The sequence below is a fragment of the Acipenser ruthenus genome, chromosome 16 (assembly GCF_902713425.1).
Source record: "Acipenser ruthenus chromosome 16, fAciRut3.2 maternal haplotype, whole genome shotgun sequence".
Lineage (NCBI taxonomy): Eukaryota > Metazoa > Chordata > Actinopteri > Acipenseriformes > Acipenseridae > Acipenser > Acipenser ruthenus.
Genome location: NC_081204.1, coordinates 32,407,840 through 32,428,403, shown reverse-complemented (window position 1 = coordinate 32,428,403; position 20,564 = coordinate 32,407,840). Strand labels below are relative to the sequence as shown.

Below are 20,564 nucleotides of genomic sequence, written 5' to 3'. Positions count from 1 at the left end.
CATACCTTTTTTTGGAGAATGATAGTTTTTGTTCCCTTTTCTCTTTTCTTTACATGTTTATTGTAGTCCGTAATGCTACTTCTGCACAGCCAGCGAAGGTACATCTTCGAGTACGATCAGACTGACCGCCTCGTCTCCATCACTATGCCCAGCATGGTGCGGCACAGCCTCCAGACCATGCTGTCCGTGGGATACTACAGGAACATCTACACCCCCCCTGACAGCAGTGACGCGGTGGTGCAGGACTACAGCCGCGATGGGAGGCTGCTGCAGACGCTGTACCTGGGGACGGGCCGCCGAGCCCTCTACAGATACACCAAGCAGTCCAGGCTGTCCGAGATCCTGTACGATACCACCCTGGTGACCTTCACCTACGACGACTCCTCCAGCGTGGTTAAAACAATCCACCTGATGCACGAGGGCTTCATCTGCACCATCAGATACAGGCAAACAGGTAACACAGCAAAGCACACGCTTCAATAGAGCCCTGCTCCACAGGCATCAGATACAGACAAACAGGTAACACAGCAAAGCACACGCTTCAATAGAGTCCTGCTCCACAGGCATCAGATACAGACAAACAGGTAACACAGCAAAGCACACACTTCAATAGAGCCCTGCTCCACAGGCATCAGATACAGGTAACACAGCAAAGCACACACTTCAATAGAACCCTTCTCCACAGGCATCAGATACAGGTAACACAGCAAAGCACACACTTCAATAGAGCCCAGCTCCACAGGCATCAGATACAGGTAACACAGCAAAGCACACACTTCAATAGAACCCTTCTCCACAGGCATCAGATACAGGTAACACAGCACAGCAAAGCACACACTTCAATAGAGCCCTGCTCCACAGGCATCAGATACAGGTAACACAGCAAAGCACACACTTCAATAGAGCCCTGCTCCACAGGCATCAGATACAGGTAACACAGCAAAGCACACACTTCAATAGAGCCCTGCTCCACAGGCATCAGATACAGGTAACACAGCACAGCAAAGCACACACTTCAATAGAGCCCTGCTCCATAGGCATCAGATACAGGCAAACAGGTAACACAGCAAAGCACACACTTCAATAGCGTCCTGCTCCACATGCATCTGAAGGAGCTTTACATCAGCGGGTCGCTACTAGGGAGCCCTGGCACTGTGATGGATCTCCTCCTAGGGCTGATGAGTTCATAACACTGACATCAGCATAAGACCTGTACTTACCTCTTGACTACAGAGCTTGCTCTTTTTAGTTGCATGGTAAGACGTTCGTCTTCGAAACGTGAGGTTAGTGGCTTGCATGCAGCTGCGTTTCCATTGAATTCAATGGGCTGAGATGCTAAGCCATTACAGCACACAAAAAAGAAAATTGAATTTCAGTTTGGGAATGCAGAGTCATATGAATCTTTACAATACAATAAAATACAATACAATATTAGATTTACAGTGTGCTTTTATTTGAGAAAACCTTAAGGCGCTGTGCGTTTTTAAAATACAGATTTAATTGCATAACATTTTTAGCTAAAAAGATGTTTTAAACAGATATATAGAATGTATATCTGCCGTGCAGCACACTGGAGCCCAGCCTTGTACAATCATGAGCATTTTGATATCAGTCTGCTATAGCACATACTGCGTTATGCATTACAGTGTGAGAGCTGGCACTTGCAAAGCTATACTCAAGAGAGTTTGAGCCATCCTTCAGGAAGCCCCTTCCCCCGGCTCTCCTCCTCCACTCTGTTGTTTCAGATTATCTGCGTGGTGCTCCACCGGGCTGCTCATACAGGGTTATCATTTTGACCTAGAAAGGCATTGACTTTAACCTTCCTTTAACTGATCTCATTGAAGTTTAACAAATGGTTCTTTTTTTCTTTTTTCAACTTTTGCCAGGCCTTGATAATGTGGTCTGAAATAAGCAATCAGGGAGAGATGAGGGGAAGCGATAGGGCTCTGTTAAAACAGGAATCGTGCTGATGTGGCAAGCATCTAAACAAGGCTCTGAATTTGAAACCAGGATGAGAGAAGTTTATGGTAATTGCCATGGTTTTGCAGGGATGTTGTGATTAGCTGATGCTTTGTTATTAACTGAGCTTATTTATGAGGTGTAATATGTATGCGTGTTCCCCTTGTTTAACCTTGTATCATACTTAACCCTGTGTTGCATGTTTCGCAAGTAAAACAGCGAACATGATATATATTATATGTTTTGTACTGCTGGAGAAGTTTCCAGTATTTTAGACAAACCCAGATTTTTTTAAAATAGATATTTCATAGAAAACAGTACATTGTACATTTAGCTGGCTTTAAAAGGACATTGTGAAATTTGCTAAAAAGAACATTACTCAAATGAAAGGTGAAACCTACATTAAGAATATAATTCAGGCACATCTTTTTTTGTAAAACATTGTCTTCTTTTAACAAACATACCTTCTGGAAAATCTGAATCCGTGGCTAGAGTGCGGAGAGATAAAAGAAACAAATAGCGCCTGGGCTGAATTCCATAGACGTGACTCTGATGAGCAATACGTGACATGCATGATGTATGAGAGCTCTGGTCTTGCTATGAACTCATGCCACTTAATCGCTTTACTTTTAATAATCAATAATTAATCACAATCCAGAGAGGTTTAAGACAAACATTAGGTACGGGTACAGACACATATTTCTTAAATTAATCCGTCACAGAATCTCATCGTTAGTGTTCATCATTATAATTGGGTCCCCTCAAAAGATAATCATGCCCAGCCATTTACCGTATGTAAGCTCTTTGCTTTTTAACCACCAGTATGTAATATTCATTATGCTGTTGCCATGAAGATGTTATTTTTACATCTCGTCCTTCTTGACAATACTTTTATATACAGTAAGGGATCCAGAGGTGAATACATTATTATGAGCGTTTGATAAGGCACCCCTGAAACTAGTGTTTATCCTATAAACACCAAAGGAACACTGGAGACTGCTATTTATTTTGTTATTTTCGCCATATTTGTTGTCCAGATTCCCATGCGCGCTGTTATTTGATTTGAGCACATCAAACTCTGGAATTGCTTTTGGGCATTTCCAGACAGTTGAAAAAAATAAAATCCCCAGTAAACACCAATAGGGGAATAAACAAGCACAGAGATTCATAACATCATTTTTTGGTTTGGTTTGGTTTTTATACTGATGCGCTGTTTCCTCAGCGGTAAATGACATGACTGCCGCCCTTCTTCTCCTCGATTGTCCAGGTCCTCTGATTGGTCGGCAGATCTTCAGGTTCAGCGAGGAAGGTCTCGTGAACGCCCGCTTTGACTACAGCTACAATAACTTCCGGGTCACCAGCATGCAGGCAATGATCAACGAGACTCCTCTCCCGATTGACCTCTACCGCTATGTTGATGTCTCGGGACGGATGGAACAGTTTGGGAAGTTCAGCGTTATCAACTATGACCTGAACCAGGTCATTACCACGCATGTGATGAAGCACACCAAGATATTCAATGCCAATGGCCAAGTGATAGAGGTCCAGTATGAAATCCTCAAATCCATAGCTTATTGGATGACCATCCAGTATGACAGCATGGGTCGTACCGTTATCTGTGACATCAGGGTTGGTGTGGACACCAACATCACCAGGTACTCCTATGAATACGATGCAGACAGCCAGCTTCAGACCGTGTTGGTCAACGACAGGCCGCAGTGGCGCTACAGTTACGACCTAAACGGAAACATCAACCTACTCAGTCATGGCAACAGCGCCCGCCTCACTCCACTGAGGTATGACCTTCGAGACCGCATCACCAGGTTAGGGGAGATCCAGTACAAAGTGGATGAAGACGGCTTCCTCAGAATGAGAGGCAGTGATGTCTTTGAATACAATTCCAACGGGCTCCTGAGAAAGGCTTACAACAAGGGGTCTGGCTGGAGCGTGCAATACCGCTACGATGGCCTTGGACGAAGAGTGGCGAGCAAGTCGAACCTGGGGCCGCCCCTCCAGTTCTTCTACGCCGACCTCACACAGCCCACCAGGGTGACCCACATGTACAACCACTCGAGCTCTGAGATAACATCCCTGTACTATGATCTTCAAGGGCACCTCATAGCCATGGAGCTGAGCAGCGGGGAAGAATACTATGTCGCTTGTGATAACTCCGGAACGCCACTGGCTGTGTTCAGCAGCAAAGGCCAGATCATCAAGGAACTCTTGTACACCCCCTATGGAGACATCTATAAGGACTCCAATCCCGATTTCCAGATTATCATTGGTTTCCACGGTGGCCTCTACGATCCTTTAACCAAACTGGTGCATCTCGGGAGAAGGGATTATGATGTCGTAGCAGGAAGATGGACCACCCCAAACTACGATTTGTGGGGGGAGCTGAACCGTGTCCCTAAACCTTTCAATCTTTACTCCTTCAGAAACAATTACCCAGTCGGGTACTTCCAGGACGTCACCCAGTACACAACAGGTAAGGAACACTGGATGTTAACTGGTTTCAAATACAGTTTGGTTAAAGTGGTCAGTGGAATGTCTATTGGGGCATCGTATCCCCAACTTAATTCAAGCAGTGAAATGATCACATGAAAACGGTTATAAAAAGCTTTCCTGATCTCTGTCATATATGCAATTCAGTGATCTGCATTTTCATTTTGGTTTAATGACAGAAAATGTAGTTTTGTCACACTATAGAATTAATGCCAGTATATTCATAAGGTATTATATTGATGCTGTTATGACTCATATGTCAATGACGACCCACCCTCTACCATAACCACAGAAGGGGTGTTTTTGAACTCTGATTCATCTCAGTAAAAGACCTTGGGATTAAACAAAACCATATTTATACGAAACCCGAGTTTAGGGTCAAATACAGCCTCCATAAGCAGTGAAAGTGTGGTATTATATGGTAGAAGTGAAAAAAAAAATTTATATATATATATATATATATATATATATAGTTCTTATATTTCTTAAGTGTGTTCAATGACTTTACTTTGCTGTATCTTTTTAATTAAAATGTTATACTGTTCTCTGTTTGAAGACATTGGCAGCTGGCTCCAGTTATTTGGATTTCAGCTTCACAACGTGGTGCCGGGATTCCCCAAACCTGATGTACAAAACATGGAGCAGACCTACGAGCTGATGCAAACACAGACCAAGACACAGCACTGGGACCCCAGCAAGGTAAACACAACACAACTGTGAAACAAAGGCCTTGCGTTTGGGCTTGCTCTCTACTTATTGCTGCAAGCCTTCAGTGTGAAACTCTTTTTAACAACATGCACTCTCTCAGGCCTGTGCTAAAGTAGAACTTTAACTTAGAGAAACGGGATGATAAACTTCAATGTCTGTAAGCTCGACAACAAATAGAGGTTTAAATATAGTTTTCATTTTTTTTTCTTACTGTTTGTTTATTAAGAGCATTGGAACAGTTAAAACACACGTAGAGGAGGTACCCACAATAATTAACACGCCCAGCATTTTATTTTCTTATGCTTGCATTTTTGCAGAGAATAAAAAGTTTAAAATTTAAAATATTTTAGAGTATAATATTTTCAGGTTAATTTGAACCCTTACTCTTACTTTTCCTATTCCCTGCCTGATTTGCTACAACCCAGCTTTGTTCTGCAGCTTAGAATGAAATGTTGTCAAGCTTGGGGAAGCAAACTAGCAAACCCATGCTTGTGTGGCTGTTTTGAGCAATTTGTTACCCACAGCATCGCTAAGAGATAATATACAGGCCAATGGTCAATTGAAAGCCTTCAATAACTGCTGTTCTCAACCCTTGACTTCATCATTCCTTTTCTGTTTTCCTAGGTGGTTCTCGGCATTCAGTGTGAGCTCCAGAAACAGCTGAGAAACTTCATCTCATTGGATCGCCTCCCCATGACCCACTTTGGAGAAGGTCAAGATTGTCAGGACAGGAGCCCTAGGTTTTCCGCCATGCCTTCAGTTTTTGGGAAAGGAGTGAAGTTCGCTATAATGGATGAGATCGTGACGGCCAATATCATTGGGGTGGCCAACGAGGACAGCAGACGCATCGCAGCCATCCTCAACAACAGCATTTACCTGAAGGGCCTCCACTTCACCATCGACGGGAGCGACACCCACTACTTCATCAAGTCTGGCCCCTTGGAAGAGGATCTGGCTGTGATCGGCAACACTGGGGGAGGCCGCATTTTAGAGAACGGCATCAACGTCACTGTGTCCCAGATGACCTCTGTTGTGAACGGAAGGACTAGACGGTTTGCGGACATTCAGCTCCAGCACGCTGCCTTGTGCTTTAACATCCGCTACGGGGCCACTGTAGAGGAAGAGAAGGGTCACGTCTTAGAAATGGCCAGGCAAAGGGCGGTCGCACAGGCCTGGACTAAAGAGCAGAGGAGGCTGCAGGAGGGGGAGGAAGGCGTTAGGGTGTGGACAGAGAGCGAGAAACACCAGCTGCTGAGCACAGGGAGGGTGCAGGGCTACGATGGCTACTTTGTGTTGTCCGTGGAGCAGTATCTAGAACTTGCTGACAGTGCCAACAACATTCACTTCATGAGACAGAGTGAAATAGGAAGGAGGTAACAGTGACGACTGACTGCCTGCCATTCCTTCACCAAAGACTGCCTGTTTTTAGACATTCAATGATTTGTTGTACTGTTTTTTTGTTTTTTTTCTAGAATGATAACTATAATATAGTATGAACAACAACAAAAACTGTAAAAAAAAATTCAAACTGCCTTTAAATGTGACAAATGATGGTATTTTACTATTGTTTCATTGGGAGTGTCTTTATCATGGTGGCACATGCTTTCAAGGCTTGTGGGTTGAGGTGGTAATTCAAATATGGCCTAAAAATTTGACCAGAATTTGATTTCAGGGTGATGCACTTTTCACATACTGGAAGTGCCCTGATTTTCGTGGTTTTCCACAGTGAAGTTTTCCCAACTCTGATGTCATAATGTAAATTCATATTATTTTTCTTCAAATAAACAAGTTTCTGAAAACCAAACTAGCACATCAAATGTGTTGTATTCAGGTAAAAAGGAACAGTGGCTTTCTCTTTGACTAATAACTTTCTGAAATATATTTTCGGCAGTAAAAGTCTGCATGAGATTGTACAAGATTTATAAAAAAAAAAAAAAAAACATAACTCCAAACTTCATCACGCAAGCCTTTAAAAACAGTTTCGGTGTTTCACATTACCGTAAATGTCGGTTGATTTCAGTTTCAGACCGAAAATATTTTTTTCTGGAAATGAAAAATAAGTGTGGCCATACAGTATGTTGATTGCTACCCTGCCTTGTTTTTATGGCAAATGTAATTTGTGTGCACCCAATGCCCTGCAAGATCTGCTCACCATAGTGATGAAAGTGTTTTCTGCCTCCAGGTAGTCAAGCCTCTTCATGTGCTTTTAAATGGTAACGATGAACTGCAGTACTTACATGAGTCACAAAGAAAGTGTAAATACCAAGAGCTTTAAAAAGAAACAAACAGAGCTAACGTGGATCATACGTCGTCGCCCGTCATTAAGTGTCAGAATTACTGCTTATAACCCACAGAAGCAGTCACTTCTTTGCAAACAGTACCTATAGTGAAGTGCAGATAACCACGCTCAAATCTGTATAGAGGTTACTTTTCTACAAAAGTATTGAATGCATTATAGTACAGATACAATTCAGATCTGTGCATTATTGGAATATAATGCATTTTGGGGTGGAGCTTGTGCCTTTTTGTTAAAAAATAAATAATTAAAAAACAAAACATGGAAGTACTACAAGTCATGGCCGAGAACATGCCATACCGAATGCTTTGCATAGATATTCACACGACTTCTGCCTGTGAACTGAAAAGGGCAGTTCAATGAAGCTTTTCATGTGCTGCGACCTGCAGCAAAGTAGCATCAAGTCCAGAAGACCGAATGAGAGCACCTGTGCCAGGCCCTGCTGGTTACTAGCAGGAAACTGTACCTCGCTGTCTACTGGAGCCCCTGTAGTAATGCATTTCATTTTATAAAAAAGATATTAAAGTACAAAAATGTATCATCAGATTATCTTTTACTGTATTCTTTTTTTTTATTATTATTTCATTATTTAGCAGATGCTTTTATCAAAAGCAACTTACAGAAATAAACAAAATATAAAAGTATATAAAAAAAGGTACAGGCAATGAAAATGCAAAACAAACATTTATTTATATATTAAGTAAACATATTTATATATATATATATATATATATATATATAATCTGTATATATATATATATATATATATATATATATATATATATATATATATATATATATATATATATATATATATAAAAATTAATAAAAGGAAAATACAAAGAGATATATAAATAGGAATTTACAAATAAAGGTTAAACCTTTTAGTGGCCTGAAGTGAAATCCTGTAATACTGTAAAGCAAACGGATGAAGGCAAGTAAAGAAACAACAAAACCAGAATACTGGGTCTTGTGTCCGCTGCATATGGAAAAGCTGTATTCTTGTGGAATGAGAGCAGTGTATCGTCAGTCAGTTCAGAGTATGCAAGGGTCAATGGATTTCCTAGAAATGCCAAGGCTACAATTTCTCTAACCTTGATAAAGCAGGGGCAAAATGATAGTAATAGTCTTGATTGTTTTCTTCATAAAGACATGCTGGTTGAATCTTAACTGTGTAGTGGCACATACTGCTGAAAAAAAATTGCTTTTAGGTGTTTGAGAAGGTTGCAGCGTTTTGCAAGTAACAGCTCGTTTCCTGTACATTTTGTATCGGTATAACAAAAACAAAGATCTTTTTTTTCCAACATAGATTTATAATTGTGTTTGTGTTTTTTTTTTTTTTTTTCCTGAGCTACAGCAGAGCTGGCAGGTGACATTAATAACCTCCTGCTGCTGCAAGTATAGCAGGTCCCATTGCAGTTTTTAAAGAGAAAGTTTATTGTGGAACACAGCCACTTTAATCATGCAGCACAAGAAAAACAGGCATGTGTTTTTTAAACTTTGTTTTGTACAAATGAATCTATTGATTTAGGAAGGAAGAGGTGTGTCCATGCCTAGAAAGCTGTCAGCATTTACTCCAGCTGAATAAATTTCAAGTGCAGCACTGTAGATGCAAGGCACTGGCCGAAACGTTTGTCTACTTAGCTTGGTCGCTTATAGTTTTACCTTAGAATTTTTATCGGATGTTTTGAAGTTATGTGTGCCTTTTTTCATAGCTCTCGTTGGATCCTTTTGTCTATACTTTTGAAGGCTGGAATAAAACAAATGTTTTTTTTTTTATCTTTCTCTTTCTGAGGGTTCCCACGGGAATATAATTCAACTAGGAGTAAACTGGGCTGTGCTGGCTTGTGTTCATTTATCATTAAGATAGTAGTTATATTTATTATATATATATATAAATAAATTGACCTTGTTGTCTCCATATAACAGCTTTAATTCCTTCAATTTAAAGATTTCAGAAAATACGCAATTCTGCAGGCTTTAATATCAATGACAGATTTTGGAAAAAACAAACAAAACACGCACAGCCACACACATACAAATCCCAAACTACTGTACGCACGTGTCCACTGGTCTGTGTTGTCGTGAGTCTGAAACCTGCTTCTGCCTTTGTCCTCAGATACTTAAACGTAAAACATACTAGAAGCCAACCAGAACACTGGGTTTGTGGCGTGGAAAGCTTGTTGCTAGGAAACCGTGTGCTCCAGTAATGTATTCCTGCTCTCTTCCTGTGGCTGAACTGTGGGTAGTGTGCAGGCTGGTGTGATTTGGCTGCGTTGAAAACCTTTCAATGCATTTCTCTCTCTGGGGTTCACACCTGAGGCATGTGTTTTGTACAAGTGCTCCGCAGCAACACGCTGTAAATAGTTCAAGAGAAGTTAATATATTGAGTGTGAGGATTTGAGTAAAAAAAAAAAAAAAAAAAAAAAAGAAGTACTTTGACCTTTTCATTTTTAAAAAATAAATGTGCAAATCAAGTCTCTGGTGTATTGTTATTTTTCCCCATAATAAATGTCTCTGCTGCATTTACAGCAATTGCAGAATTAAGTACAGTATGTATTATATATCATTATACACTACTGTAAAACTAACTAGAGTGTACTGGTACCCCATACACTACAACACCCATTCACCTATAATAGCAAGAATGCTCTACACATCAGGAAGTAACATTTAAATTGATTCTTCTAAATCAATTTAAATTAGAAGATATGCAGAATAAAAATAAATAAAGACATGACCCTAAGGCAGACATACCAGCTTTACATTTCTAGAGATTCGTGTTTCTCTCTACCTCACAAGAACCCGAGAAACCACTCATCTGAACAAGCCAAGAAACCAAAAGGCAACAGCATAGAAGGGAAATGAGCTCATTAATCTAGGTCATGAACGTCAGGTGCAAGGTGTGGTACACTGTCCAGTTTGTTTTTTAAACTCGGTTTTAGTTTTTACAGTTTTACATTTAGCAAACCTTCAATGCAGTCTTTTTATTTTTAATCAGGTTGCATGAGCCAAGGTGCAGTGTACGATAATCATGAACTCTAAAATAGGGCGGCAGAGATGTGATGCAGCATACAAAACAAATCTCATTTCTAAAAAAAAAAATCCCTAAGCATTTTTACATTATTCAAAATAGGTCAAAGTGCATATTTCTTCCAAGTTTCCTGGGTTCATTCTGCAGTGCATTTTATTCGTTATAATGCAGCTTCCCTAATGAACAACTGCCCCGTGATATCACATCATTATAAAACATAGATCTTCAACTGCCCCGTGATATCACATCATTATAAAACATAGATCTTCAACTGCCCCGTGATATCACATCATTATAAAACATAGATCTTCAACTGCCCCGTGATATCACATCATTATAAAACATAGATCTTCAACTGCCCCGTGATATCACATCATTATAAAACATAGATCTTCAACTGCCCCGTGATATCACATCATTATAAAACATAGATCTTCAACTGCCCCGTGATATCACATCATTATAAAACATAGATCTTCAACTGCCCCGTGATATCACATCATTATAAAACATAGATCTTCAACTGCCCCGTGATATCACATCATTATAAAACATAGATCTTCAACTGCCCCGTGATATCACATCATTATAAAACATAGATCTTCAACTGCCCCGTGATATCACATCATTATAAAACATAGATCTTCAACTGCCCCGTGATATCACATCATTATAAAACATAGATCTTCAACTGCCCCGTGATATCACATCATTATAAAACATAGATCTTCAACTGCCCCGTGATATCACATCATTATAAAACATAGATCTTCAACTGCCCCGTGATATCACATCATTATAAAACATAGATCTTCAACTGCCCCGTGATATCACATCATTATAAAACATAGATCTTCAACTGCCCCGTGATATCACATCATTATAAAACATAGATCTTCAACTGCCCCGTGATATCACATCATTATAAAACATAGATCTTCAACTGCCCCGTGATATCACATCATTATAAAACATAGATCTTCAACTGCCCCGTGATATCACATCATTATAAAACATAGATCTTCAACTGCCCCGTGATATCACATCATTATAAAACATAGATCTTCAACTGCCCCGTGATATCACATCATTATAAAACATAGATCTTCAACTGCCCCGTGATATCACATCATTATAAAACATAGATCTTCAACTGCCCCGTGATATCACATCATTATAAAACATAGATCTTCAACTGCCCCGTGATATCACATCATTATAAAACATAGATCTTCAACTGCCCCGTGATATCACATCATTATAAAACATAGATCTTCAACTGCCCCGTGATATCACATCATTATAAAACATAGATCTTCATTGAACTTTGCTTTGAGGAAACACAATCATGTTTTTAATGAGAATTTTATTTTGAAAATATGGATTTAAGCAATATACAAATGAAATGTCTTACCAATAAAGATTAAATCACATTGAGAACCATTAGAAGATAAATCTCAGGCAAAATGCATAAGACATGTAATACAGGGGCTACACCCTGCTTTGGATCCATAATATAGGAAAACACACCGTTTTCAATATCAAAATCGAAAACAAGTTAAATCAAAGAAATAGCTTTATCGCTTAAATAGTTAAAGAAATAATAATGATCTGTGCAGCATAAAAAACTATCAACTCTATCTAAATTAATTATTAACAAATTTGCAGTGTGCGTTCCTCATTATTGAAAACGGGTGTCCTTCAGTATTAGAATGCAAACACTTGAACAAGAAACCTTCCAAATGCCATTCAGCTTCCTACAGGTTCAGGACGTCGTCCCATTCTTGATACCTTGTTGAAGTCATTAGCTTTGTTAATACAGGGTGGAGTTGCAATGACACAGTAACTGCAATAGGGCTGTGCAGCTCAGCAAGGTGTAGTATCAATGGATTCCTGCCCGGAGGGTGCTATTTTATACATGCAGTAGGAGGGCACAATGGCAAGCTAATAACACCACTAATGCATCGTAGCTCCTCTTGAATAGCCTCTTGCGGGTCTGTGAGGCAATGCATTGCATTAGCGCTCTCCCAACTTTTTCTTCAGGTTTAATTTCGATACAACAGCTTGCTGAAGACAAAAACAACAATGAAGCTGCACTGCCAACAGTCTCTGTAAAACATCTAATAGTTCGCCCGCTGTGCACAAAACAAAGGCTTTCATGCGGCTGTGGTTTGCACCACACGGAGATTCGAAGGGCACTTCAATCTTTTTAATGGTATTGTTTTTGCGCATTTGGTAACAGCTAAAAAAATATATATCCAAGATGTTATCCATGAGGACGCACGTATACAGAATATATTGAATTTGCCTATGAAGCTGGGTGCATAAAAAGGTAATCTTCTCCAGTGTCTCCACCTAAAGCAAACACAAAAAGACTGAATGAATATCAGCGTTCACAGAAAGAGGCCCACCCTCAACCCCATTCCTTCCATCTTGCTTAATAGGCTACTGATCCAGTAGTACGGCAATAAGGCAACAGTGTATTCAAAAGCTCTGCATTCAGATTGAATGGTTTAGATTCTCAGAGATTTAATCCAAATTATCATTAGCATTTTCTCTGATAGGAACAAAAAAAAAAAAAAAAACACCAAATACAATTCTAAAATAAGAAACAACTTAAAAGTACTTTCAAGCCAATAAATGTGTTATGTGAGCTGTTTATTGATAATAAAAATAATTGAATAATGATCTGAAGTAAGCATAAGCAAGGTTCAGCGGTATACAGTATTAGTAATAGTCTATACACATACAGTACAGTACTGAGAGAAGGTTCAGTAGCAACACTTACCCTAGGATAGCATTTTAATTAAGGGCAGCAGTCCTTAGAGATGCTTCTAAAAAGAACCAAATAACAAAACAAATAACAGCTGTGACACAAGTAACTGGTAGGTTTCAGCACGGTATGCAGCTTCAGCGTTTGATAATTGTTAGTTTTTGTTGTTTGTTAGTTTTTAGAAGCTGGTGAAAGGATAGAGGCCTTAATTCAAATTCCACTGTGACTGCAGAAGGGAACATCATTTTTTTATGCAATTGAGCCTAATATAACATACTGTATAAAACTATGGATATTAAAAAAATTTTTAATATCAACTGGACATTTATTTATTTATTTAATACCGGTACAATCTGCAACGTTCAGCAAGATCTGCACACAATTGTCTTTTTTCCCAAATTGTGCGTGAGCAAACAGTTTCGCTGGCAATTTGTATTTATGTACATATCCTGGATTCATTAGATCGCATTTCCATGGCCGTCAAACCGTCCGAAAATATATTACATTTTAATTAGAGCACCAATAGCCTTATAATGGCTGGAATGAAAAACAATTGTGTTACGCATAATTTAAATGTAATTTCTGGACGAATGCTCGATGTTTGTGAATATATTACCCACGGATATTTTAAACGTCAGTTTTCACAATTAAAGATGATACTCCCAAATGTCCTTGTCTAATGACAAATACAAAGAAAAAAACATATTGTATGAGCCAGTCCTGCATACATATTCAATGTTAAAACAGCACAATAAAGAGGTTGTTAAATGTATCAGTATTCCAGAAGATTTGTCCAGTAATCAAATATGTGAAATAATCAATTTCTGCTGAAGTTCAATGCTGAATTGAGGACCACAATTTTAACTATAATTTTTCTGTTCCATCACTAATGTAATTACATAGTAGCTACCTAATCTTTACAGTTGAATTGGTTTACAATACACATTAAAGCCCATTCTGATTAATTAATAAAGTTTGCAGTTCATGATGCATTTTTCATCTGTTCAATAAAGGGTCATTTTAAGGAATGCAATTTTAATCTTTTTTAATGACTGTTTTATTAAGGAATATTTTGAACAAATCAGGAAGGTTCGGCACTTCAAGTCTGCCTCCCTAAAAATTATCTTAAAAATAAAATACAAAGAAAAAAAAAAATGAGCGCCTCATTTCAATGTATTTTTTCTTGTATGCAATAATGAGGTGTGTCAATAAATCGCTCGTGGGGAAAGCGCAATGGTATTTAGACACGCCACAAATTAAATTAATAAAATAGACTCCATCCAAGTCTTTGTTCCAGCCATGTCATTAATTATTAAATAAACCGATTCAGCTTCTGACCAGGCCAGAGATCAGAAAGCACTGAAGAGTCACAAAGCATCTACCACTGACACCATTTCTGTGTAAAAACTAAAAAAGAAATTCTAACGTGACAACAATTGGTGCACCTACGGTCTCATATAGTTATTTATTTAAAGCTTTTTAACAGCACGTTTCTTTCCTTAAGGTATTAACTTAGAACAAGTATGTTGTAAACAAGGCCCTTGTTCACTTAATTGTACACTAAAACTTTTATTATCCAAGCTAATTGGGACCAGAGGTTTTTTGGATAAATCGAATTGTGCCAATTTTTACATGACTTCCCCAATCAATAAACCTCCTAAAAAAATGGAAGCAGAAGCAGAAGAGCACAGCACACAACAAGACAGGTTAACTGTTCACATACTCCAGGTGTTTGGATAATCGGGGCTCGGTAATCAGAGTTTTACCGTACCTACAGTATTAAACTACACTGCTAGGGCACTCCAGGACTGGAGTTACAGTACAGTCTCAAAAACATGTTGAAGTTTACCTAAATGCAATTATGTTGGCATACCGTTTCCAGTCATGGGTTGGCTGGTGGTGTAGTTGTTTTCTCTGTTAACAGGGTAGAGCAGAGGCATCGCTAAGCCCTGGCCCGGTTTATGATAGGCCACAATCAAGTTCTTTATCTTCCGAAAGAGACGCTTTTGAACGCCAGGAGCGGTCTGAACAAAAAACACAAAAAAACATCACAGTTGTTCTGCAGATAGATCAGAAGTTACTTTTCTCTGTGTTACTAAAAAAAAACAACGCAAAAGTTTAAACAGTACAGTAAATGCATTGAATGTGCAGTAAAATTATTTTTCAAATGACGCCATGCAGATTTTATGAATCTTCTGTTTGGTAAACATGGGCTTTTGTAATCAGATGTGTCTTGATTATTCACAGACACCATTTTGTGAGAACATCAAGCTTGTTAAATTAAAAGTGAAAAATGACTCTCAGAATCTAGCGGTGGTAAGTAGAAAATGACCAAGATACAATAAACAGGTTAGTAACCGAGGCTGCGGTTACATTTTAAATGTATGTTACTGCAGCCGTACAATATTAACATGCTAAAAATAATACCAACATGAATAACCGGAAATTCACAAAATACCAACATGAATTACTGGAAATCATCGTTATTCAAGGTGGGGCATTTTTGAATCTGGGTTTATCCCTAGAGTCAAAATACCCTATCTTATGTTTTCAATATTACTTCCAAATAATATACAATACACACACACCCACACAGACACACACACACACTAGCAAGGGTTATCACATTGTCATAGTTTTTTTTTTAATGCTTCACTGACTGAAATTGTGTGGAAGATCTAACATTTTGATGTCTGAAAAGCAAATCTAACCCAGACTAGAAGAGCAATCAATTAAAGCACAAAGGGAAAACAACTGCTGTGTTCAAACAACCGGGCTTACATTTTCATTTTCATTTGCTTGGCATTCAACCACAGACTGGCTATGGCAGGTCATTAATATCATTGTTATTAGATTTAAAACAAGCAACACCAGAACATTTATTTCAATTAAAAAAAAAAAAAAAGAAAAAAGAAAGAATCATTCCTCAATAACCTATGCTTGAAATAAATCAAAATGTATGAGGTGCTACAGCTCTACTTTATAATGACTATGACAGAGCCATCATTTGGATTTACCCCAGGCCAAGTGATATTGTAGGTAACTTTTACTCACCTCGGCAGACCAGGAGCCCCCATCTGTCTGGCACAATCTGTACGTGTACACAAACCCCTTACACCTGTCAACGAAGCACAGTACACAGAGACGACTGGTCAGTCTGGACTCTACACCTTCACAGTACAAACGAAAAACAGTACACAGAGATGACTGGTCAGTCTGGACTCTACACCTTCACAGTACAAAAGAAAAACAGTACACAGAGACAACTGGTCAGTCTGGACTCTACACCTTCACAGTACAAAAGAAAAACAGTACACAGAGATGTCTGGTCAGTCTGGACTCTACACCTTCACAGTACAAAAGAAAAACAGTACACAGAGATGACTGGTCAGTCTGGACTCTACACCTTCACAGTGCAGCAGACTCTCGCTAGTCCCAGAATCCAAACCACACAATCATAATGAAATGCTTGCTCACAGCAATGCAGAAAGTGAATTTCAGCACAGGCGATTTAAATATCACTGTGAACAGTTACACTGGGTGTATAGAGTACAGGGCACCATTTCAAATGAACTTCACTTTATTTCTTTGGCTGTATCTATCATATAACAAGTGATCTGGAGTGCATATATTCCCTATATCATTACAAATTAACAAATATACTTTCATTGACTTTATAAAACTTCTTGCCACAGTAAGTGTATAATACGCATTGGCAAAACCAATTACTGTAGGATAAAAAAAAAATGATCACATACAATTATTTTTTTATTTTATTTTTTTTAAATAGCAATTTGCTGAAAGCGTCTGGCATTTCTTACACAATATTATTACTTTGATCTCTACATGTACAAAGTTATCTGTTGCATGCAAATGCTGGGGTTAATGCTGTAATTGAGAATGTTGAGACAGTAGGAACAATCTGTTTTTGCATAGGACTTGCCTTTGTTTTTTTGCGGTTAAATTTAAATGAGCCTGGAGGTTTTGGAACTTCAGTTTTTTAATGGATTTCCTAACCAGGTTTCAGCCATGCCCATGAGTCTTGGTGCTCTAACAGTATGAACAGGCTTTGCTACCTCTGAGCTGATATTCTCTATGGTGTTCTCCTGTCTGCTTGTTTTGCTTGATCCGCGTGAAGCATCACACACTGTTACCTGAGTGGGTGGTTTCTTTCCAGGCCCTTTTCAGCATCTCACTGCACTTCTTCATCTTTTTTTTTTTTTTTTTTTTACCACATTCCCTCAAAGAGATAATATTATTTTTGCGGCACAGCCACATAAATGAATATTTAAATACAGCACCTTCAACATGCAGGCGTTTCCAAATGAATGCAAATATATACAGTGCTTTTGTGAGATGTTTTTTTTTGTAATAAGAAAAGCGTTATTTGACACATGTACTGATAAGCATCAATTTGCAAGCAATTGGTGCGGAGGTGTGATGAGGGAAGATGTACAGACAGTTGTTTTGGTTTTTTTTGGCTCTTTACAGTATGTTACCATACATCTCTCCAACAGATAGGAAGCCCAGAAATTTAAGAGAAAACATCTGTGTTGAAATTGCACTATTATTATTATTATTATTATTATTATTATTATTATTATTATACTATAGAGTATGCATTTTTTAAATAGCCCAGGTGATTGGATCCCTTTTCCAAATGTTGCCCCACCCTACCATTTATCCATAACTATTAAACACTAAACAGCGCTGAACTTACAAATTCTAAAAGCAACTTAATATATTCAATGACAAACATTTCCACTAGAAGTATGGTCGAAAGCATTAAAATACGTAGGGGAGCAATTGTAAAATATTGTAAATGTTTGTGATGTCAGGAGCCAATCATTGTGTAATGGTAGTTCATTTTGATTTGGAAAACACACATTGACAAAAACACAAAATTGGCAATGTAAAGAACAGGGGCTTTGCACATTTTCCACTGTGCTGTAGAGTGTGTGTGTGTATATATATATTTCTGTCAACAGCATTTTGCATTGCGGGCGTTACCCACAGCTAATGCAAAGACACACCAAGGGGCTGATGTAAGGATAGGTGCAGTGCAAACAACTGCAGCTGCAAAATCCAGATACCAGGCAATTATTTTACACTGCAGCCTATGTAAGCTTAAGAGCAATGCAACTTACTCAACATGTGCAAGTAATGAATGAGCTGCAATCATGATAATGAGGGTCACAATGAGCGCAGCCTGTGCATCAGGGTATTTAGCGGCCACACTTACAGCCCAGAGGTGAGGTGAGTTAGGAGTACAGAGAGCAGTAGACGCGGTATCAGATTTGTGGAGCACGAAAACCAAACCAAACAAAAAATATATATATGTCAGACGAAAGTCCTCTTGGCGCACAGAAAAGAACAGTTTTCTAAAGAAGCAGCTGAGAGTCCTTACAGCTGAGGTTACACAGCATGAAACTGAGTTTTTTGGAAAAGCCTCAGCCAGCATTAGTTATGCTACCAATGAGGCCATATGGTCCTCTATAGTGGAGAAAGTCAATGCTGTCGGTGTTACCAGGAGGACGGTCTCCGTCTTGCCCTTCTCCTCAACAAGAGCCAAGCACCATCCTGAAGCCAAGGTCAGGTTTGTGGTTTTATACAGCTCTTAATTACTCGCTTCTACAATGGTTTGCACCTTGTAAGAGGAGGTACAAAGTTTCTCATTCTAATGCCTGCGCCTGCTTAGTATTCCAGAGACCAATTCCATGCTCCTTTCTTTATTTCAATACATTTCAATATCATTTAACTGGATTCGACTTTGATAGCGTGTGCAGAACGGCAGGTGAAAACCATTCTTTACATACACCGCATTTTTAGTGGCCGCTAAAGTCCCACTTTACGACTGCTAAACACTGCAAATTCCTAATGAATTCTGACTGAATCCCACTGGAATAATACCTGGATATCATCTACACTTCCTCTGAGTTCTGAAGTCATTCATTTTGAATTCAGCCCTGTTAATTCATGTGAATTGAATTACCCGTATTCATTCCATGTTCCTCTAACACATGATCACATGTATAAGGCATGCATTCAGGGGATTGAGAGTAGTGTTAATTCACGCATGAATGCATGCCTTATGTGTTTGAACAACATTATTTGTTACAAAGAAATACGGAATGAATGTGGGCAATTCAATCCACATGCATGACAGTGCTGAATTCAAAATTAATGACTTCAGAACTCAGAGGAAGTGCAGAACATGGTCAAGTGTTATTCCTGTAGTACTGAGCAAGAATTTGCAGCCATTATTTTAAGTTCTCTATATTACACATTTTCTTCTTTACGGGCACTAATAGCAGGAAGAGAGAGTTCCCTTTTTAATGCATCTTATGTTTTACTAGTCTGTGTTAATATCCTGTGATGTGTAAATAAATAGTGCCTACATAATTTAAATCTGGAAGCAATTTTTAATCATATTTTTTTGTGTTGTACGTCTTGTAAGGTTACATTTTATTCCTTGTGAATTCAATCATAATGATATATTGCTAACGCTACCATGGTGTTTTTTGTAAAAAAATAAAATAAAAATAAAATGCTGTACAGATAATTGTGTTAAACCGTCGCAGTGTTCTTGTGGTTTACCCCAGAGCCCCTTGATGGATGGTTATTGTGCACAGCTGCATGATTACTTATATCATAGAAATGTATAAACACTGTATAAAACTAATTACGTTCCATGAAACTGTTTGCACTGAGACAGTGTTTTATAGTTATGGATGTTATTTCACAGAAAAGAGACGCTATAGAGATCAATTGCTTAACTTCTATTCTAGCTGGATCAAAACAACAAGCACATCGCTGTTACAAATAAGCTGCACATCTTCATTGTCAAAAAATGAACTCTGTCTTTATACTTACAACACACAGAGGCAGTAAACCCCAGACACAGACTCGCTGTCACGAATTAAATAGCTGCCATCCTTTCCAGCAGCCCCTAGAAGCCTCTCTCCAGTCTCCCGGCTGATCTTCCCGTGATAAACAGGCAAGGCGTCCATCCTGCAACCAGGAACAAGCTGGACAGAACTGCTGTCAGCAACGCATACAATTATACTCTGCAGGAGGCAGGAAAGTGCAAAAGAGGGTTAGAAAAAAAAAAAAAAACAGGATGTCACGTCAATCCTTTTTTTTTTTAAAACCACAGCCCACTTTTCCATTTCTCATTGTAAATGCATCATTTTATATATATATATATATATATATATATATATATATATATATATATATATATATATATATATATATATATATAAAAACTGGATCCTGTAGAAAACCGT

General features: G+C 38.6%; 2 protein-coding genes across 5 annotated transcripts in view; one reads left to right on the top strand and one right to left on the bottom strand.

Annotated features, from left to right (window-relative positions):
• Positions 1 to 8,167, top strand: part of LOC117412171 (teneurin-1-like) — a 159,877-nt gene extending 151,710 nt beyond the window's left edge. For both annotated transcript variants that reach the window (XM_058989491.1, XM_058989490.1), the window contains exons 29-32: positions 67 to 454; positions 3,227 to 4,447; positions 5,021 to 5,163; positions 5,797 to 8,167. In XM_058989491.1, coding sequence (XP_058845474.1) covers positions 67 to 454; positions 3,227 to 4,447; positions 5,021 to 5,163; positions 5,797 to 6,549 — 2,505 coding nt within the window. In that variant the 3' untranslated portion in view covers positions 6,550 to 8,167. The remainder of the gene's footprint in view (positions 1 to 66; positions 455 to 3,226; positions 4,448 to 5,020; positions 5,164 to 5,796) is intronic.
• Positions 8,168 to 11,848: 3,681 nt separating this feature from the next.
• LOC117430257 (SH2 domain-containing protein 1A-like) lies at positions 11,849 to 20,354 on the bottom strand. 3 transcript variants are annotated; one of them, XM_034050120.3, is made up of 5 exons: positions 20,149 to 20,353; positions 16,330 to 16,393; positions 15,149 to 15,299; positions 13,291 to 13,336; positions 11,849 to 12,857 (listed from the first exon to the last, which is right to left on the bottom strand). In XM_034050120.3, the coding sequence occupies exons 1-4, from the start codon at positions 20,283 to 20,285 to the stop codon at positions 13,305 to 13,307; spliced, it is 384 nt and encodes a 127-aa protein (XP_033906011.2). In that variant the 5' UTR covers positions 20,286 to 20,353; the 3' UTR covers positions 11,849 to 12,857; positions 13,291 to 13,304. The 3 variants fall into 3 exon arrangements, 2 of the variants coding, with proteins under 2 accessions (XP_033906011.2, XP_033906010.2); XR_009307507.1 differs by having other exon boundaries at positions 12,783 to 12,857; positions 15,125 to 15,299; XM_034050119.3 differs by lacking the exon at positions 13,291 to 13,336 and having other exon boundaries at positions 20,149 to 20,354.
• Between the last annotated feature and the right edge of the window lie 210 nt (positions 20,355 to 20,564).